The 22,585-nt window shown below is 40.8% G+C and overlaps 1 protein-coding gene across 2 annotated transcripts in view; it reads left to right on the forward strand.

Annotated features, from left to right (window-relative positions):
• arrdc1b (arrestin domain containing 1b) overlaps positions 1 to 22,585 on the forward strand; it is a 47,143-nt gene that overhangs the window by 21,821 nt on the left and 2,737 nt on the right. Inside the window, exons 2-7 of one of the 2 annotated variants that reach the window (XM_061877110.1) lie at positions 6,814 to 6,924; positions 13,268 to 13,318; positions 17,204 to 17,358; positions 17,500 to 17,682; positions 18,803 to 18,979; positions 20,898 to 21,354. In XM_061877110.1, the coding sequence (XP_061733094.1) occupies positions 6,814 to 6,924; positions 13,268 to 13,318; positions 17,204 to 17,358; positions 17,500 to 17,682; positions 18,803 to 18,979; positions 20,898 to 21,354 (1,134 nt within the window). The remainder of the gene's footprint in view (positions 1 to 6,813; positions 6,925 to 13,267; positions 13,319 to 17,203; positions 17,359 to 17,499; positions 17,683 to 18,802; positions 18,980 to 20,897; positions 21,355 to 22,585) is intronic. The other variant, XM_061877111.1, reaches the window with a different exon arrangement.

Genomic DNA, 22,585 nt, shown 5'->3' on the forward strand with positions numbered 1-22,585 from the left:
AGTAATGCAAAACCACATGCGACACTCAGTAGTTGTTCTACCTGTGTATCTTAGTAAATCATGTTACTAATTTGAAACATGGGGCAAAATTCAGACAGGCTCAATGTTGTAGTGCACATATTTACAAGTGGTATTCGCCGCATTTGTGGATTAGGTAGTTAGTTAGCCAAGCAGCTTTAATTAACAATTTTGCAGGGGTGTTTTCTCAACAGAAAAATTGAGATCCAAAGACATCGGTTTTACATAAAAAATGTTGTGTATGCTATACGTCAACATGTGTGGCAGTAATTCTTCAAGGTCTGCTGTCTAGATACACATCATTCAAATTGGCTTCCTTTTCAGTGCACAATAAGCTTCAAAATAGGGGTGGGCGAAATGGCCTTTTTTTAATATTTCAATATTTTTAGGCCATATTGCGATACACAATATATAACTCGATATTTTGCCTTAGGCTTGAATGAACACTTGATACATATAATCACAGCAGTATGATGATTCTATGTGTCTACATTAAAACATTCTTCTTCATACTGCATTAATATATGCTACTTTTAAACTTTCATGCAGAGAAGGAAATCACAACTAAGTCAATTGACCAAAACTGTATTTATTAAACAGTTATTAAGCAGTGGCACAAACATTCATGTCATTTTAAAACATAAGTGCAATATTGTCAGAGACATTTTAATACAAGCTCTTTTGTGCATGATGTCACTAAGATGACTGTGAAAGACTTGTGCCGTCTTGCGGGTTCCAGGGAACACCAAGGAAGGACACGGCTTTGAGCAGGGGTAGACTTCTTCATTTTTCAATAGGCAAAGTCCTTTGCGTGTTGCTTTTCAGCCTTCCCCGTTGTCTGCGTCTGCCTCTCGCTTTCGCTCCCTTCCGGGTCGCACGCGCTGCTGCTTGTGTTGTCGTCTCTCCCTCTCGTTCCTTCGTTGTTTGGGTTGCTCTCGCTCCGCACCATCACCAGCCCCGTTCTCTCCTCCTTCTCCGCGAGAAGGAGGAGATACACTAATAGTGTACAGGTGCGCGATCCACACACCTGATCTCGTTTGTGGCGTCGCTCCCGGCACGCCCTGACTCGCCGCTCGCTCGCCATCCCCGCCTCCTCGCTGCCATCTTGGGCCGGGCTCCAGCGTGCCCTGCCTCTCTGTCGGACCGTCGGTTTCACCTTTCCACAATGACATATCAAAACAACACTAAATTAAAGTGCACTTTTTGTACAGAACGCCACTACAATAGTTTAATACAAATAAAGTGCACTTTTGTGCATGATGTCACACAAGATATTTCAATAACTTTCAAATAGAAATGAGCTGCATAATAGGAAATCAAATAACGTATGTCCTTCACTATGTGGTTGGTTACTGCGGACGTTATCTCCTTCTGTTGTTGACTATTTGTTTCATACGGTGTTGATGTGGAAATGGTTCCCTCGGCATTTTGTTGGTGTGGCACCGAAAGGAGATGTTGACATGCAGAGTTTCAAGCAATCTTCATTCTCTAGTGACTTTTTCAATGATGCTACATATTAGCAATAATGCTGTTTTTTGTAGCAACGCTTTTGCCCGACACTTGACGAATAACGGTTGTCTGTTCGACGTCTTCCCACTTGAAGCTAAACCACTGCCACATGATGGACCCCTGCTGTTTTTCTTGGGAATTAATTCTTCCTTCATTTGTTACCAGTTTCGCACCTTCTTTCTCTCGTATTACCACTCGCACCTCAGCTAATGTTACCCATGTCGCTACCTCTCTGCTCCTCGAGGGCGTATGACTCGACAGAATGTGACGCTTGTTTTATCTCTCTCTTAAGAAGGAGAGATAACAAAGAGTGACAAACACCTGTAGTGTAATGCTCACAGCTAAAAGCAACTGCGTGAGAACATATACTCGAATGTCACAATATAGTTATTTTTTATATCGCACAGAGACAAACCTGCGATATAGCGAGTATATCGATATATATCGCCCAGCCCGACTTCAATATAAGAGCAAACCTATTAAACACTTTCAACCACTAACTTTGATTACTCCAAAGTGGGATTTCGAAATGATTCTGATTATTTAGATGATTTATTGTACTGTCTAAGAATAACGAAACGTAATAGATTACATTAATTGACGTAAAGTTTTATCAAGTTTAACCTGAAGTAAAGACACATAATTCTATAATTTGTTACTCATTATTAACTGGGCCTCCCATCTTAGTGTAACGGCTGAAACACACGTCATCTTACTGAGGACTCACAAGCTTGATAACTTCATCTTTTACAAAGGCTTTATGGCACCTAAGAGGTTCATACGTACTTTAAAGTCCACACAAACATTATTGTATTACCTTACCCTGCATCAATCTGAATAACCCTATAAATTACTACCTCTGTGTACTGCCTTTATTTTCATTTCAGCTTTACTGTAAGAATGTTGTTAAATCGTAGTCGCCTTTGAGTGAGTCATTATCAATTCTGCTCTTTGAACATGTTGGGTTGTATCTTTACTCTGCAATATTTTGATAAATACTTTATACCCAGCCGGGCCCGAGGTTGAAAAAAATATTGGAATTATCGTTTAATGCTACTGCTTGGCCGCTCCTCTTATTAATCCTCTGGCTGCTGTCAGATTGTGTGCCTGCGGGCAGATGGTTTTTGAATCCTCTGAAAAGGAGAGGAGAAAAGGGGTAACACAGAATAGCAAAGATCTCAACTATTCTCATTTTCAACTACAGTGTTGATATTTTATTGGTAGAATTGATTGTGTACGACATTGAACTCTGCAAAATATAATTTTCATTAAAAAATAGGTAATAATTGCGGGAAGTGAACACATTTTGATACTCTGTAACCATTAACAGCAGACCTGGGCAACTTAAGCTTTTCAATCTGGCCTGCCGGACATTCCCAAATAATTTTTTTTCGATCTTTAAGATGGAAAATGGAGCTGCCATTATGATGTGCAGTGATGTTTTCTAATAACCGTAAGTCTTGAACTATACAAAGTATTTGAATGAACTACTCAGTGGCCTAGTGACCTACTCATTGGTTAGACTGTCCGCCCTGAGATCGGTAGGTTGTGAGTTCAAAACCCCGGCTGAGTCATACCAAAGACTATAAACAATGGGAACCATTACCTCCCTGCTTGAAACTCAGCATAAAGGGTTGGAATTGGGGGTTAAATCACCATAAATGATTGCCGGGCGCGGCACCGCTGCTGCCCACTGCTCCCCTCACTTCCCAGAGGGTGATCAAGGGGATGGGTCCAATGCAGAGAAATTTCACCACACCTATGTGTGTGTGACAATCATTGGTACTTTAACTTTAATCTGCGCTTTTGCATGATATACCAGTTACTATGGTAATCTAATTAGTTACTATGGTCATATAATTAGTTACTATGGTAATCTAATTAGTTACAATGGTAATGTAATTAGTTACTACGGTCATCTAATTAGTTACTATGGTAATCGACGTCACAGCAGCTCAGACGAGGCACCAAGCAGTGTGGGCGGGGAGCGTTTTCACAGATGCGGAAGGAGATTTTCACAACAAAGTTCTAAAGCTTAGTGATATATCCGATTGTAGGTGGGTTTGTTTTGTACCCTTAACGTTAATATTTCACCGTTTGTTGCATTTTTGTTGCATTTCACTTGATTGTAAAATATGTCGATCGAAAAGGTGTGCGACATCCATTTTTGTCAATATTCAGTGTTTTATCGTTCATATAAAAATTAAAAATCCCATTATGTTTTTTAAGGCAGACTGTCATAACTTTTTTAGCATTCAATCAGACATTATAGTGAGGTTTTGTATTAGTGTTCCTAAAAATAGATATACCGGCCCCCAGACACTTTTTTTTCTCTAAATGGGGGCCCCGAGTCCAAATAATTGCTCAGGCCTGGCATACAGTGATACCACAGCTTTCATTGATAATCCGTTTCAAAGGTCATATGGCACCTACCAAGCAAGAAATTGCTTTGCTAAGAAAGTATATTGTATGTCTAATATTATCTATATTATTTTTAAATAAAACTTGGTTAAAATATTTTAGTATGTGTATAAGTAACTTACTTTTTGAGCACATGCAACATATTCACCTGGGATTAATTCAATAAGGGAAAAAACTTTGATTTGTATTTATTGCTTCATTGCTAATTTATTAAATCCAGAACACATATTGCCCGGAACTTCAAAAATACATAAACATTGTCTCCGCAAGACTGCTCGAATAGAGCACACATGAGAGTGGTGGTGTGTGGCGGTAAGCAGGCAAAGAAATGTAAGCGGCGGCTCAAAGAAAAACAACAGTGTGGGGGTAAGAGAGGAAGGACACAAAGACGAGCAGAAAAACCGTCTAAAGTTTTGCAATTATTGTGGTGGTGAAATCTTTCCACTGTTGAATGGAGCTGGCATTTCACAATGTAGTACATTACCGTACACAATTTATTAAGTACGTTGGAGGCAGAGTCTTGGTAGGGCTGGGCCGCGTCATTCTCAAATGTCTTTATATCTGTTCTTTCAACACAAAATACTGTAATTTTCGGACTATAAGGCGCACTTAGAATCCTTTCATTTCCTCACAAATCGACAGTGCGTTTGTAATCTGATGTACGAAATAATTCCGGTTGTGTTTTCTGACCTTGAAGCAATTTAATTTGGTACATGGTGTAATGATAAGTGTGACCAGTCGATGGTAGTCACACATCAGAGATACATGTAGACTGCAATATGACGCCAGTAAACAACACCAAAACTTGAAATGTTCCATTGGAAAATAAAGAACATTACACACGGCACTCAAAAATCCGTCAAAACATTTAAGTATGACTTTGAAGCCGCACCGTGTGATGGATTGCCGGCGCATTACGGCTACCGCAGTCAGAGATACAAGTATTACTATGGTGTGTGTATAAGGACCGCAAAATGGCACCTACTAGTAGACATATTATCTGGCGTTTTGTTCCACAATATTATGCAAAACCACTTTTCTTACATTCTTGTACCTGCTCATGTGTATTTGAGATTTGCATAAGTCCTGAAAATTTGTGCACGTCCAACGCCGTAGTCAATAAGCTACTTCGTTTTCACTATCTTCTTGTAATGTGGCATTCCCCCTCTGCTGTTGCCATTTCTTATTAGAGATGTCCGATATTATCGGCCGATAAATGCTTTAAAATGTAATATCGGAAATTATCGGTATCGGTTTCAACCTCCCGATTTACCCGGGAGACTCCCAAATTTCAGTGTCCTTCCTGAAAATCTCACGAGGCAACCATTCTCTCGATTTCCACCCTAACAACATTATTGGGGGTGTGCCTTTAAGACACTGCCTTTAGCGTTGTCTACAACCTGTCATCACGTCCACTTTTCCTCCATACAAACAGCATGCCGGCCCAGTCACATAATACTGTATACGTGACTATTACACACACATAAGTGAATGTAATCCATACTTTATCAACAGCCATACAGATCACACTGAGGGTGGCCGAATAAACAACTTTAACACTGTTACAAATATGCGCCACACTGTGAACCCACACCAAACAAGAATGGCAAACACATTTCGGGAGAACATCAGCACCGTAACACAACATAAACACAACAGAACAAATACCCAGAACCCCTTGCAGCACTAATTCTTCCGAGTCGGTACAATATACACCCGCCACCCCCAACCCTGCCCACCTCAATCTCCACATGCTCTCTTAGGGAGAGCATGTCCCAAATTCCAAGCTGCTGTTTTGAGGCTTGTTAAAAAAAAATTATGCACTTTGTGACATCCATAATAAATATGGCAGTGCCATGTTGGCATTTTTTTCCATAACTTCAGTTTATTTATTTTGGAGAACCTCGTTACATTGTTTAATGCATCCAGCAGGGCATCACAACAAAATTAGGCATAATAATGTGTTCATTCCACCACTGTATATATCGGTGTCGGTTGATATCGGAATCGGTAATTAAGAGTTGGACAATATCGGATATCGGCAAAAAAGCCATTATCGGACATTTCTAATGTTAACGCTAATGAGTTGTTTATTCAAAAATCGCCAGGAATTCTCTGTTGGTTACAAGTTTAAAATGTTCTTTTTTGATTGATTGCCCAAAATTTTTGCGGGAAAAAATCTGAGATTTAATTTTCAGGGTTTTTTATAGTAGTATGATCCTACAGACATCGAGACAGTATACGAAAACTGAAGCAAACATTTGACAAAAATTGTCCAAAGCATACAAAAACGTTGTTACCATCATCATCGGCGGTCACTCGAAGCGAATATGACGATCCTCCTGATAGGCGGTATCCGTTTATGGAGGATGCTGTGCGTGACTTAGTTAAACTTGGGGGGACTGGTGCACCACACCATCCCTGACAGATCCGGGTCAGGGTCCAGTGGCATGTAGTCCAAAATGACTGGGGACCCTTTTCTGCTGCAGCCTTCATCCGCCATCCTAGCCGTTGTGAAGCTCCATAGGGTTAACAATCATCCCCTGTTTGTTCCACCGTTGAGGTCTTGGGTCGTTATTTCCCCAAAACTGGGCCCACATGGATGTGGGGGTTCCTTCTTCTGTCATCGCAGCCGTTGTGGTAGTTCTTGCATCTACTGTCATCTGCCTGTTCCGCCGTTGAGGTCTTCAACGTATCCCTGGCTAGGGGGCAGTCAGGTACTAGGCCTTTGCCAAGGACCACCAGGGGTAGCAGTAGTCAAGGGGTGTTGTTACCACTCTACAGCAGAAACATTAAATGCTTCACTGAGTTGCCCTTCTTTTTTGATCTTGGTAATGGTAACATATTTTTAAAATCTTTCCACAGCCATCAAGGTGAAGTGTCAAGGCTCATGTGGGATCTCAACCAAAGTTACCGACACCTCTTGGACTGTGGAGGAACAATACCTAAACACCACGCTATCTGTTGCTGACAAAGGTAATTGAAATAGTTTCTTTTGCGCTTTTGCTACCATCTTCAATTCAATGGTTGCAACTTTGAACTACAATATGGTTTTAAGTGCAGAGTGTCCACACCTTGCAGATCGTGTATGATCACTTATGTGGGCTTGTAGACAGTAATTCCCAACCACTGTGCCAAGAGATCATCAGAGCATGACAATCTCTTAGAGTTGGATCAATGTTTAACTCTGACACCTTCATGTCTACTTTTAATAGATAGATAAATAATCATCTTGTGAAGAAAGCTTCTAAATTTTGTTTCTAGAGTTGCGGTTTTCTAGAAATGATAAAAGCTACCACCACAGGGGTCTCAAACTCAATTTACCTGGGGACCACTGGACGCAGAGTCTGGGTGAGGCTGGGCCGCAAGAAAAGATTACTTCTTGAACTGATGCCCTCAGGCAGGAGGTACAGGACAATAAAATGCCGGACAAACAGATTTAAGAACACTTTTTACCCGAGAGCAATAGTGTCGCTGAACACAAGACGAAAATAATGACTGTGCGTGTGAGCTGTATGCTTGGTACTTTTATGTATTTTTATCTATTTATCTATGTTCTTATGTTTTTATGTGTTATGAATTTACACTAAATTAGTTTTGCATACAATTTCGTTGTACAATGTACAATGACAATAAAGATATATTCTATTCTATTCTGTTCTTAAAAAATATATTTTAAATGTCTTTATTTTGATTTTCAACACAAAATCAAATCAAAAGGTAATTGAAACAATATGAGAATTAAGTAATGTGAGGCAATGCAAATGAAAGAATAAAAAAAACAAATAACGGTCTGAATTGGTCCAGGTTATCGGGGACAGTTATTACTGACGGACAGGTGTCACGGTGTGACTGCAGCCAGGCACGTAAGAAAACCCTTGTCTCCATGGCAACGTTTCTGTCGCTTTCACTCATTTGCCGCTATTCCACGAACGCAGGGGTAGGCAACCCAGAACGTTGAAAGAGCCATTTTTGACCCAAATAACAAAAATTGTCTCGGTCTGGAGCCAACGGGAGGGGGTTCGAGTTTACAGTTACGGTAGCACAGTTAGTCCCGAACGAGCTAACGTCATGACTAACGTGTTACACGTCCGATTCGCTCAGCGACTCTCTGTCGGAGTATCAGCACTGGGGTCCAGTGCACCACAGTTTTGTATTGTCGCTCGGTCCTTCGGCGGAGTTCTTCGGAAACTTCCGGACCGCTTGTCTCCCCGGCGCTGGGGGAGTGAGCGAGAGAGAGAGACACACACACAGTGATAGAGAGAGCGAGAGAGAGAGCAGGCGGGCGAGCAAGGGAAGGACGGAGGGAGGAAGAGCCTGTGCGGGTCTAGTGGAAAAGCGGCAAAACGTTTCTCTGCTTGTATCACGCAAGTGACATCAATGTTTGGCCTTCGAGAGCCATATACAGTACAACACCGGGGTTGGTAGATTCCTACAGCACCGCACCCAACACTGTCAAGGTTTGGCCCTCGAGAGCCATATACAGTACAAGACCGGGGTTGGTAGATTCCTACAGCACCGCACCCAACACTGTCAAGCGCTATTCATTCTAAAACTTGCAGGCCGCACTAATGTTAAACTTTCATATTAAGGTGGGGGCAGCAAAATAACATCTCGTGGGCCAATTGCGGCCCTTGGACCACGTGTCTGAGACCCCTGAGCTAGACCGTTTAGTATTTTATACGTAAGTACTAAAACCTTAAAGTCGCATCTTAAGTGTACAGGAAGCCAGTGCAGATTATTTTGGAAATTTGTGACATTAAAGTTGAACAGTATTGTAAATACTTCCATTATATAGATCACATGATAACTAAGTAATACATTCAGAAATAAGAAATATAATACACAACAAATTGTCAACTTAGGAAAAAAAAGGAACTGCATTTGTAAACCAATGAGCCTAAGAGTGATAATACAACCCAATCAACCCCTCAGTACATGCCTGGCACAGCATGGTATGAATAATTCATGGCACTGACTCTCTCTCTGGGCTCCTCCTTATCGCTGCTGCTTTTCCGTATCCCATTCTCATTCTGAAAATGGCCTGCTGTGCCCTTAGGGTGAAAGCAACACGAGAAAAGAAAGGTAACAAACTACGTCACTCATCCAACTGCTATGAACCCTTTAACTAGCAAAACAATGCACTCTATGGATGATGGGTTAAAGGTTTTGGGAAAAGTGAGTGAACATGTCTATATATTCCACTCTGCATCCTGTCACTATTATCACAAAATGACTTTCAGGAAGCAACCATCTTCCTCCCACTGCAGCTGTGGAATTGGACAGCTCGTTAGAGCAAGCTGAATTGATGGATGCCAATCAATGCTGGTCACAAAAAACAATACCTGTGGCTTGTACCTTGCAGTTTGGTCATTGCTGACAGATGAAGTTACTGTTAAATGTTATCGTTTATAACTGTTTGAGGAATTATTCCACCTTAGCAGAATGGAATAGTTGGATATGTCTTATTATCTTAAGGATTGGAAAGCTCTTTTTCTGTCGAGGCCAAATACAAACACCCTGTGTTTGTTACTACGCTCATACACACACAGAAGACTTCCTAGTTTCGATGATGAAAAGAGGTGCCAGGTACAAGATAGAGCAAAAACAGATGTTAATTCAGGTTAACTTTAGGTTTCACTGAAGTGAAGTGGAAAAAGGGTCTGGGGCTGGTATCTGGTTTTTAGGAACACTAATACAAAACCTCACAATAATGTCTGATCGATTGCTCAAAACGTTATGACAGACCACCTTAAAAAACTGAATGGAATCGTACATTTTTTTACTGAATGAGACACCCAGAATGTACAGGAAAATAAAGAATGTGGGGTATACAATATTAACTATGAACAATAAAACACATAATATTGACAACATATGAACATCACACCCCCTCTCCATCAACATATTTTACAATCATGCAAAACGCAACAAAAATGAAACAAACACATCAAACTAAGAATGCGAAGTGTAAAAAAACCTTACCTACAATCTGCTATAACTGATAGATCGCTGAGCTTTAGAACAGGCCTGGGCAATTATTTTGACTGGGGGGACAAATTTGGAGAAAGAACTCTATACTTATTTTTTGGAACACTAATACAAAACCTCACAATAATGTCTGATTGAATGCTAAAAAACATTTTGAAAGACCGCTGTAGCGGTAAAGTCCTATACTATTACTGCTACTGGTTGTCGAATATAAATGAAGCTAGTTCAGACGTGTGCAGCCGGCTAATAATTGATGTCCAAAATTGTGTCCATCTTTAACAAAAATATTTAATTCATAAAGTCACATTTATATAACACACTTTGTACAAAAACAGAAAATACACGGGAGCAAATAAACACTAGCCTGGCACAGTCAAAAACTGTTGCGCCTCTACTCAGCAACACCTGAGCAAGATCCTGACTCCTCCCTAAATAGACAGGCACTTGGCCTTGGAGCCAACCCCTTTAGTGACGTCATCAATTTGACAGACAGAAAGTGTATTTGGCTCCAACAACCGCCTTAAAAAACGGAATGGAATTTTACATTTTTCTTTGAACGATAAAACACTGAATATTGACAACATACGAACGTCAAAACCCCTCTCGATCGACATATTTTACAATCAAGCATAGTGCGACAAAAATGCGTCAAAAATGGGACAAACAGCGAAATATAAACGCAAAGTGTAAAAATACAATATACAATCTGATATATAACTAAGCTTTAGAACATTGTTGTGAAAATCTCCTTCCACGTCTGTCCCAGACACCCACATTTCGGGCTAACACTCTGTGGAAAGACTCTCCGCCCACACTGCTTGGTGCCTCGTCTGAGCTGCTGTGACTTAGATGACCATAGTAACTAATTAGATGACCATAGTAACTAATTAGATGACCATAGTAACTAATTAAATGACCATAGTAACTAATTAGATGACCATAGTAACTAATTAGATGACCATAGTAACTAATTAGATGACCATAGTAACTAATTAGATGACCATAGTAACTAATTAGATGACCATAGTAACTAATTAGATGACCATAGTAACTAATTAGATGACCATAGTAACTAATTAGATGACCATAGTAACTAATTAGATGACCATAGTAACTAATTAGATGACCATAGTAACTAATTAGATGACCATAGTAACTAATTAGATGACCATAGTAACTAATTAGATGACCATAGTAACTAATTAAATGACCATAGTAACTAATTAGATGACCATAGTAACTAATTAGATGACCATAGTAACTAATTAGATGACCATAGTAACTAATTAGATGACCATAGTAACTAATTAGATGACCATAGTAACTAATTACATGACCATAGTAACTATTTAGATGACCATAGTAACTAATTACATGACCATAGTAACTAATTAGATGACCATAGTAACTAATTAGATGACCATAGTAACTAGTATATCATGCAAAAGTGCAGATTCCAACCATTTAAATACTTTGGATAGTTCAAGACTTATGGTCATTTGAAAACATCACTGCACATCATAATGGCAGCTACAGTTTTCATCTTAAGGATCTGAAAAAATGATTAGGGAATGCCCGGCGGGCCAGACTGAAAACCTCAACGGGTCGCATGTGGTCCCCGGCCTTAATTTTCTGAGGTCTGGTTGATTGTCTATATTTTTGCAAGTTATTGACTGATATAAGGCTTTGAGTCAAGTTGAACTAAGCCAGCATTATTAATGTATCCATAAAGGCAGACTTGCTTAAAGATGCTGACCTGATCTTGTACTGATGCAAAAGCAAAGCGCTCATTCCAGGGGGTGATCGCTGCCTTGTTTGTAAGTTATTGATTAACCTTGCTGAAAACTGCATTGGCAGCCTTCATGTTTTGGCTATGACTCATTCGACTAATAATCACCCATAGTTTCCGTTGATTAAGGACAGTTAAAGCGGTATGTTGTTTAAAGGGACTTGAATCCTTGAAAGTTCCTTTAATCCAGGGGTCTCAAACTCAATTTACCTGGGGGCCACTGGATGCAGAAACTGGTTGAGGCTGGGCCGCTTGATAAGATTTCTTAAAAATGTATATCATGTACTTTTTAATGTGTTCACCTTCTTTGAATGGCTTTCCCGCCCTAGCAACATACTAGCCAACTCTCGCAATCTTTTCGGGAAACATCCGAATATCAGTGCACATCCCAAGGCGTTCATTCTCCCGGTTTTCACCCGGACGTGCCGTGATGACACGGTCTTAAGCGTCCTCTACAATCTGCCATCTCATCCTCTTTTCCACCATAAATACAGTGTACCGGCCCAGTCACATATTGTATGAGGCTTCTGCAGACCCACGGGAGTGACTGCAAGACATTCTTGATCAACAGCCATACAGGTCACACTGAGGGTGGCCGTATAAACAACTTTAACACTGTTACAAATATGTGCCACACTGTGAACCCACACCAAACAAGAATGCCGAACACATTTTGGGAGAACGTCCGCACTGTAACACAACATAAACACAACAGAAGAAATACCCAGAATCTCATGCAGCCCTAACTCTTCCGGGCTACAATAGGGGGCGTGGTTGGGAGGTGCGGGGGTGTATGTTGTAGCCCGGAAGAGTTAGGGCTGCATGGGATTCTGGGTATTTGTGCTGTCGTGTTACGGTGCAGATGTTCTCTCAAAATGTGTTCGTCATTCTTGTTTGGTGTGGGTTCACAGTGTGGCGCATATTTGTAACAGTGTTAAAGTTGTTTATACAGCCACTCTCAGCGTGACCTGTATGGGTGTTGATCAACTATGTCTTGCAGTCGTTTCTGCGTCGACAGAATCCAAATACAACATGTGGGTTGGTTGGCATGCTGTTAGTGCAGAATGCAGAGAACACTAAAGGCAGTGCCTCCACGGTGCCCCCTCAATATTGTTGTGTGGGTGATGGTCAGGAGGATGATTACCCCTGGAGGGGCACAGTAAGTTGGGAGTCTCCCGGAAAAAATTGAGGTTATACAAGTATGGCGCTCTAAAACGGCATTCATATAAAACTTGCGGGCGGCACCAGCAATAAGCTTTCATATTGAGGTGCGGGCTATAAAATAACGTCCCCGCGGGCCGCGTGTTTGAGACCCCTGCTTTAATCCTAATGTTCACTTCGAACAACACTTTCTAATTCATCAGTGAAATACAATCCCAATTAGAAAAAAATAAGGCCCTCTGGTACGTTGCCACCTGTACATCTAATGTTTGTAGTGAGTATAATCATAAAGGAACAAACACTTATCTCTCCTGCAAATGTTCTTTTTTCATTATTTCAATTGTTTGCACTGTGGGTAAAACTTTTTATTTTTTGCAGGAACTCTGACTGCTGGTGAACACAATTTCCCTTTTCAGTTTCTTATACCAGGTACGGACTTTCTTTTTCACGGTCTTGCTTATTAACTTCATGGCTTTTAGTGTGCGGCACACCTTCTGTTATTTGCATTGTGGCTAACTGATAACACTATGTTAAGCTGGATGCCAAAAAAGCCGATACCCACAGAGTGGTGATAAACCGAGCATGGGAAAGCAAATAGTGATTCATAGTTCATAGGTTTAGTTATTGTGCGTGGTTAATGTGTGTTTTTTATCTTCCTCATTACCCTCGAAGCACAGATTCTAAACTGCTAGTGCATGACTGTGCAAGTAACCTCAAGATCAGCGAAAAACACTTAATAACCATCAGCACCCTGCTGTTAAGTCGGCTATCTCACACACATTTTAGTGTAGGCTGAAGGATATGCAGTTATTTTTAGTCCTGCTCCTGTTGTGCAGTCTGGGTTAATTGGTCGCCATGCCCCCTTGCATTTCCTCACCCCTCCTCAGGCTCTCTGACAGAAAGGGCTTGCATAAACAGAGCATGAACCATAATATTAGCATACAGGCTGGACAACTTCTTCTCAAGCTCTGTCACATAGTTATTTTTCTCATTTAAATATGTGCGATAATGTGATCAAACAGCCTTCAGAAGGGTCAAAGTAGTTAAAAGAAAAAATGACATGTTTGATATTTTTGTTTAGAACTGAAGTAGGGCTGGGCGATGTATCGATATACTCCATATATCGCGGGTCTGTCTCGATATAGAAAATGACTATCGTGATTTCGAGTATACGTTCTCACTAGGGGTGTAACGGTACACAAAAATTTCAGTTCGGTACGTACCTCGGTTCAGAGGTCACGGTTCGTTTCATTTTTGGTACAGTAAGAAAAAAACAAAATATAAATTTTTTAAATTATTTATTTAACAAATTTGCTAAATCTTCCACCAAAAATATTTTGATGTGAAGTAATCGGAAACTTGGATAGGTCAATAATTCATAATAACATTGATTTTGATTCAATATTATGTTTTGAGCAATGACAGTTTGAAAGGAAAAAAACCCAGCTTTGTTTTATTAGTCAGTGTTGCAACTTTTTCTACATTACATTTAGCCTTTAAGCTTTTTTATTTCACTTTTTTTTATGTTTTTGTTTATTTTAATAGTATTTTTAGAATGTGCCGTGGGCCTTTAAAACATTAGCTGTGGGCCGCAAATGGCTTCCGGGGCACACTTTTGACACCCTGCTATAGATAATAAAAAATAAAATCAGATGAATCTTTGGATAAAAATCAGAGCCTGGCGACGCATGCACGTTTATCAGAACTCTCTCGCTCTCTCTGTCTCTGGCCCTCCCTCACCAATGTTGCTGGGTGCACAATTTGTTTTGTTTTTAACCCCTTAACCCTGAACGTACATTGAAAATACACGCAACCCTAACTTGAAATGCCGGACATTTGAGGCATTTAAGAAACCCCACCCAAACAGCCCCCCAAAAGAGGACATGTCCGGTGAAAAAAGGAGGTGTGGTCAGTCTATCGTAGCCCAGTCGCTGCTAGCATGCTGGTGTGTTGTTGTTTTTTTTAATTGATTAAAACTTTTATTAGTAGATTGCACAGTTCAGTACATATTTTGTGCAATTGACCACTAAATGGTAACACCCCAATAAGTTTTTCAACTTGTTTAAGTCGGGGTCCACGTTAATCAATTCATGGTGCCTCGGTGTGCATTGTTTACACAACGTGCGGTACGCTACTTAATATGTCCGTGTGGAACTCGTTCGGTACACCTCCAAACCGAACCGAAACCCCGTACCGAAACGGTTCAATACAAATACACGTACCGTTACACCCCTAGTTCTCACGCAGTTGCTTTTATCTGCTGGCATTACACTACAGGCTCTAATCACTCTTTCTTGTCTCTCCTTCTCACAGAGACGTAAAACAAGCGCACCTTCTTACATACGTCACATGTATACGCCCTCGTGGAGCAGAGAGGTAGCAGCATGGGTAACATTAGCTGTGGTGCGAGTAGTAATATGAGAGAAAGAAGGTGCAACTCTGGTAAAAAATGACGGAAAAACAGCCGGGGTTTCATCGTCTGGGGGTGGTTTGGCTTCAAGCGGGAATATGTCGAACAGACAACCTTAATTTGTCAAGTGTAGGGCAAAAGCGTTGCTACAAGTAGCAGCAGTGCTAATATGTAGCATCATTTGAAAAGTCTCCAGGTAGAGAATGAAGAGTGCTTACTCCGCATGTCAACATCTCCATTCGGTGCCACACGCCCACACCATCAAAATGCCGAGGCAAACATTTCCAGATCAACACGGTATGAAAAAAATAGTCAACAACAGAAGGAGATAATGTCCGCAGGAACCTACCACATAGCGAAGGACATACACTATTTGAGTTCCTATTGTGCAGCTCATTTTTATTTGACAGTTATTGAAATATCTTGTGGGACATTTTGTACAAAAGTGCACTTTATTTGTTTTAAACTATTCTGTACAAAAAGTTCACTTTGATTTAGTGTTGTTTTGATATGTCATCTTAGTGACATCATGCACAAAAGTGCACTCATAGCTTGTTTTAAAATGTCTCTGACAATCTTGCAGTTTCTGTTTTAAAAATGACATGAATGTTTGTGCCACTGCTTGATAACTGTTTAATAAATACAATTTTGGTCAATTGACTTAGTTGTGATTTCCCTCTCTTTATGAACGTTTTAAATGAGCAAATATTAATGCAGTATGAAGAAGAATGTTTGAATGTAGACACATAGAATCATCATACTGCTGTCATTATATGTATCAAGTGTTCATTCAAGGCTAAGGCAAAATATTGAGATATATATCGTGTATTGTGACATGGCCTAAAAATATCGATATATATATATATATATATACATATATATATATATATATATATATATATATATATATATATATATATATATATTTTTTTTTTTTTTTTGTGTGTGTTTTTTATTTATTTATTTTTTTATATCGAGATATTTTAAAAAAGCCATATCGCCCATCCCTAAACTCAAGTTTATTAAAATATTTGTGAAATTGAAAATTGAGAGCTGCACTTTTTGGGGGAATTTAGCCTATACTTCACATACTTTATGACAGACAAGAAGACAAAATGTTAGTTTTTCTTTTTTTGTATCCTAACATGTAAAAAATTGTCTCGTTCTAGGTCCTAGGTGTCAAAGTCAAGGCCCGCAGGCTGGATGAATTATCTATGGCCAACCGGAATCATTTTTATTAGAACCGACGCGCAGGCCACAGCCGCCTTCTGCTGTTTTGTACCCACCAATACTCCATCTGTGACTTAATGGGGTCCCTGGGATCCCATCAAGTCATAAAAATGGGGTCCCACAGTAAATTTTTAGAATTCCACTTTTTTGGAACCGTTTTGAAAACAAATGCGTCCGAAAGCGGCTTGATGGTGATCTGTAACACATGATTTATGCAACATTTTGACCAAGTAACCACCATTACATGTTATGTAGACCTCAAGGAAGTGTTTTACATTTAGAAAGAAAAAAAATATGACTCCTTTAAGCGCCTTACATATGGAAAAAGATAAAAAAGGGACCATTTATCGGCAGTGCGGCTTAAAATCCGGTGCGGCCTATGGTCTGGAAAATACGGTACTTGAAGCAGCCCAGTGTTGCCTGTCTCCAGACGGCATGAGTCTCCTTCTTGCTTTGCTTCGTGCTGCCTGAGCAAGGAGGGCAGCTGTCTGCCTCTCCTGTTTAGATCTGAGACATCAGCATCAGACTTGTCCCTGGACCGACATCTCAATGAGGAACAGGCGAGAAGGAAGTAAAGCAATGAGAGAGACTCTGCAACCAATCTGTCTTTAGAATCTGTCTATCTGGTTATTGGAATGTTGTATTAGTTCTAAGTTGTCCTCGTATTCTCCCAGCCGCTGTACCGACTTCTTTTGAAGGACCCTTTGGAAAGATTGTTTACCGTGTGAGAGCAGCCATTGATACGCCTCGTTTCGCAAAGGACTACAAAGCCCAGAAGCCCTTTTACCTCCTCAACCTGCTGAACCTCAATGAGGTGCCAGGCATTGATGTAAGGCAGATCTTACTAAACAACAACCTCTTAATACATTTCCTAATATTCACTTGTCTTTACTCACTTGTTTGACTTCCTGTTTCAGCCGCCGTGAGCGTCGGTTTCCTAAAACATCTAACGTTCTTCTTTGTTCTGCAGCAACTGAGCTACGCCGTTACAACAAAGAAGTTCAGCTACCTGCTCGTAAAGTCTGGGACCCTGATGCTTAAAACTTGCACTGACCTCAGGGGCTACATTCCTGGTCAGGTGATCAAGTTAGCCACAGAGATCCACAACAAGTCTGGAAAAGACACGGGATGTGTTCTCGCAAGTCTCATACAGGTAACATTCGAACCTGGACAGGAACAATTGGGGAAAGACGCCGATGTCTCTTGTTGTCATGTTGGCATTTAAGCTAGCGAGCTGGCGCCGGTCAGTCTGTGAGTTTATCAAGGCGCAGTTATCAATAACCTTTTTTGGATCATTTTAGTTTAGGACGGTAATACTAACCTTTGGGAGCTTTACCACAATTATCACGAATACGTTAAAGTTGCAATGATTGTCAGACACACACTTGGTGGGGTGAAATTTGTCCTCTGCATTTGACCCATCCCCTTCTTCCACCCCCTGAGAGGTGAGGGGAGCAGTGAGCAGCAGCGGTGCCACGCCCGGGAATCATTTCTGGTGATTTAACTCCCAATTCCAACCCTTGATGCTGAGTACCAAGCAGGGAGGTAATGGGTCCCAATTTTATAGTCTTTGGTACGACTCGGCTGGGGTTTGGACTCACAACCTACCCATCTCAGAGCGGACTAACTACTAGGCCGCTGAGTTATTTATCGTTTCATTCCTAAGTATTGGTAGGGAACTTACTACAGGAACTTTTGGGGGTGGCAATTATTCTACCACCAGGAGGCGGGAGTCATTTAATGACTCATATTTGACACACGCAGCTACGGTATATTAATAAAACATAGCAGCTTTCTGTTTTTTTAGCATATTCAATAATTTGGACCTTAAATCCTACTGAATAGCTCCTAATCTTCTTCCCTTTATGCGATTTCAAATTATTGAAATCAGCCTCCTCCATTTTGAAAATGATGACAGGTGACGTGACGGGTTTGACCCGGCGGAAATTCGAGGCATATGCTAATTGTTTGGCGAAACGAGTTTGAGCCGGCGGAAATTCTAGACATGCGCTAATAAAAATAATATTTAGCGAAACGAGTTTGACCCGACATTAATCCTGAGTCGGCGGTAATGTTAAGGATGCGCTAATTATTTTGCAAAACGAGTTTGACCCGGCAGTAATTCTAGTCAGGCTCATACTATATACCCGGCGGCAATTCAAGGAAATACGGTAGACTATGAAGTTTATGAACATCCTTAGTCAGTCCTACGCAGCGTTGGTAGTAAATGTGACATCTTTGTGTATTGTCTGTTGAATTTTTCCTCTAACCAGAAAGTAACCTACAAGACCAATCGGCCAGTGTTTGACCTGCGAACCATCGCAGAGGTGGAGGGAGCAGGAGTGAAAGCAGGAAAACATGCTGAGTGGAGAGAGCAGATCATCGTGCCTCCTCTTCCTCAGTCAGCTCTGGCCGGCTGCAGCCTCATAGATATAGATTATTTCATTCAGGTACGGAATGGAGGTCGTAACGTTCAGTACACACTGACTTAGTGCGCCTTCTTGTAATTATACTGATTTACTGTTCAACAGGTGAGTCTGGACTATTCCTGTCATTATAACATATTTTTTCAATTTGTTTTGCTGCTGGACAGTGTATGGATGTAGTAGAGAAAGGTGGGGGGGCAATGCAATGACAGAAGGAGAAAATGGTATTCATAACACCTACTAAATATGGTTTGAAAACTTAGGGAAAGACTGGAACAAATAAAACACAAAACCACATTGATACAGTACTTGTTTACACGTGGTTAGGGAAACTAAAAGTAAAGGAAAAAGCGATTTTAAGGGACTAAGGTTGTGTGATATACACAATATACTATTCAACGTATTTTTCACACTATACGGCACACTTAAAATCCTTTTATTTTTTCAAAACTCGAGAGTGCGCCTTATATTTCGGTGCGCCTAATGTACGGAATAATTTTGGTTGTGCTTACCAACCTCGAAGCAATTTTATTTTGTATATGGTGAAATGATAAGTGTGACCAGTAGATGGCAGTCACACATAAGAGATACGTGTAGCCCACAATATGATGGCAGTCACACATAAGAGATATGTGTAGACTGCAATATGATTCAAGTAAGCAACACCAACATTTTATATGTTCCATTGAAAATACAGAACATTACACACGGCGCTCAAAAATCTATCAAAATGTTTTAGTACGACTTTGGTAAGCTATGAAGCCGCACCATTTGATGGATTGTCGACACATTAAACATTCCAGTATTATTATGGTGTGTGTGTAAAGTAAGACATTAATAATAATAATAATAATAATAATGGATTAGATTTATATCGCGCTTTTCTATTGTTAGATCCTCAAAGCGCTCACAGAGAAGTGGGAACCCATCATTCATTCACACCTGGTGGTGGTAAGCTACATCTGTAGCCACAGCTGTCCTGGGGTAGACTGACAGAAGCGTGGCTGCCAGTTTGCGCCTCCGACCACCACCTATCATTCATTCATCATTCATTCACCAGTGTGAGCGGCACCGGGGGCAAAGGGTGAAGTGTCCTGCCCAAGGACACAACGGCAGCGATTTGGATGTCAATAGGTGGGAAGCGAACCTGCAACCCTCAGGTTTCTGGCACGGCCGCTCTACCCACTACGCCATGCCGCCCCAAAATTATCATTATCTGGCGTTTTGTTTCTTAATATTATGCAAAAGCAACTTATCTTACTGTCTGGTACCTGCTGATCTGTATTTGGGATCTGCATAAATCCTGAAAAATTGCACGCATCCGCCTTTGTTGTCTGTGACGACTATGTACTCGATAGGGTTCTTCTTTTCCTCTATTTTCTTGTTTTGGGACATTCATCCTCCAATGTTGCCATTTCTAATATAAAGTAATGTAAAGTTCTTACTTATATCTGTCAGTAAACTCGCCATGAAAGCGCTAAAACATACCGGTGTAGTGAGTTTACGTTATTCACCCGAGGAACTTTAGTTATTAGAGAGTTCCGGTCGGTTGGTTTTTCATGGGCCACATTTCTGGCGTTGTTGTTGCACTTGAGAGCCACGGAGGAGGTTTTTGAGGTAAATTCCTTCTCCTGCTCATCACTGTCTTTGCCAACAAAAGTCTTCCATTGTAGGTAAAAGTGATGTTAAATGTTGTTTTATTATTATTATTTTCCAAGTAATGTTATGATTAGTTTCTGTAAAATGTGTTTATTTTCTCAAGTGTATGGAATGAATAAATAGGTTTGTTATTTCTTATGGGACGAATTGCATCAGTTATCGTACGATTCGGTTTTATTTGTTATTTTTGAAAGGGATAAGTCACAAAAACGGAGCTACAGCTGTCTTCCTGTTAGTGAGTAGTATGTGTAAAAGAAAAACCATACCATTGCTTGTCTTGCAGGTGTCACTAAAATCCCCAGAAGCAGTCGTCACTCTGCCCATCTACATTGGGAACATTGCAGTCAACTTGTCTCCAGCCAGGACTGTGCCTTCCAGTCCGGACCGCTGCAGCGTGACGGCGACGCCCAACGCGGCGGGAGTGACACCCAGCGCCCCTCCAGCCGAGGACAATGAAGAGTCCTGTGCAGGTGGTGCGGCCAGCGAGGAGATCCCCACAAAGAGTCACTCTCAGCAGGATCCCTCTGGTCAGCCTGTATCCATGTCTCCCAGCGCTTTCAGCCACGCGCCCGGTGCTGCCTTGCCTCCTGGCCACAGGCAGCCGGGAGCTCCCTCTCCCTTGTTCTGCGTTTCTACTGGGGCCACCATTCCCTTTTTCACCGAAGGAAATCCCACACCTGTGCCCACTTCCTGTTCTCTCATCCTCCCACCAGAGTACAGCAGCTGTGACTACCCGCATGGTAGGCATACGGTGCACACACAGATGCATGCTGACAAATATGATAGGAGAATAAAAAACAATACAGTACCGTATTTTTCGGACTATAAGGCGCACTTAAAATCCTTTCATTTTCTGAAAACTCGACAGTGCACTTTTATAACCCGGTTTGCCTAATGTACGCAATAATCCTGGTTTTGCTTACCGACCTTGAAGCTATTTTATTTGGTACATTGTGTAATAAGTGTGACCAGTAGATGGCAGTCAAACATAAGAGATACACGTAGACTGCAATATGACTCAAGTAAACAACATTAAAAATGTACATGTTTCATTGAAAATATAGAACATGACACACTGCACTCAAAAATCTATCAAAATGTTTTAGTACGACTTTAGTAAGCTATTAAGCCGCACCGCTTGATAGATTGTACTGTGCTTCAACATACCAGTATTATTATGGTGTGTGTATAAGGTAAGACATATGTAGCGTTTTGTTTCGCCATACTATGCAAAAGCAACTTTTCTTACCTTCTAGTACCTGCTGATCTGTATTTGGGATCTGCATAAGTCCTGAAAATTTGCGCGTACCCCACCTTTGTAGTCCGTGCCGACACCGTAGTCGATAAACTTTTTCTCTACCTTCTTGTTATGGGACATTCATCCTCCGCTGTTGCCATTTCTAATATAAAGTAGTGTAAAGTTCTTACTTATATCTGTCAGTAAACTCGCCATGAAAGGGCTAAAACATACCGGTGTAGTGAGTGTACATTATTCACCCAAGGAACTTTAGTTATTAGAGCGTTCCAATCGGACGGTTTTTCACGGGACACATTTCCGGCTTTGTTATTGCACTAGTGATCCACTTATAAGGAGATGCTGCTCTGTTATTGATTGAAGTAAAGTCTAAATGTCATTAAAACAGTTAGCTCCATCTTTTGGCACTTCTTCCACTCCCGTCCTTGCACGCTACACCGCTACAACAAAGATGACAGAGAAATGACGCTGTCGAAGGTGAGCCACGTAAATAAGACCGCCCACAAAACGTCGCATCCTGAAGTGACTGTCAGATAGCGGCTTGAAGATGATCTGTAAAACATAATCTATGCAACATTTTGACCAAAGAAACACCATCACATGTTATGTAGACCACAAGGATTTAGAAAAAAAATCATAATATGATCCCTTTAATGTGCCTTATGTATGAAAATAGACCTAACTTGACCGGTCATCGGCAGTGCGCCTTATAATCC

This window comes from Nerophis ophidion, linkage group LG17, assembly GCF_033978795.1.
Source record: "Nerophis ophidion isolate RoL-2023_Sa linkage group LG17, RoL_Noph_v1.0, whole genome shotgun sequence".
Lineage (NCBI taxonomy): Eukaryota > Metazoa > Chordata > Actinopteri > Syngnathiformes > Syngnathidae > Nerophis > Nerophis ophidion.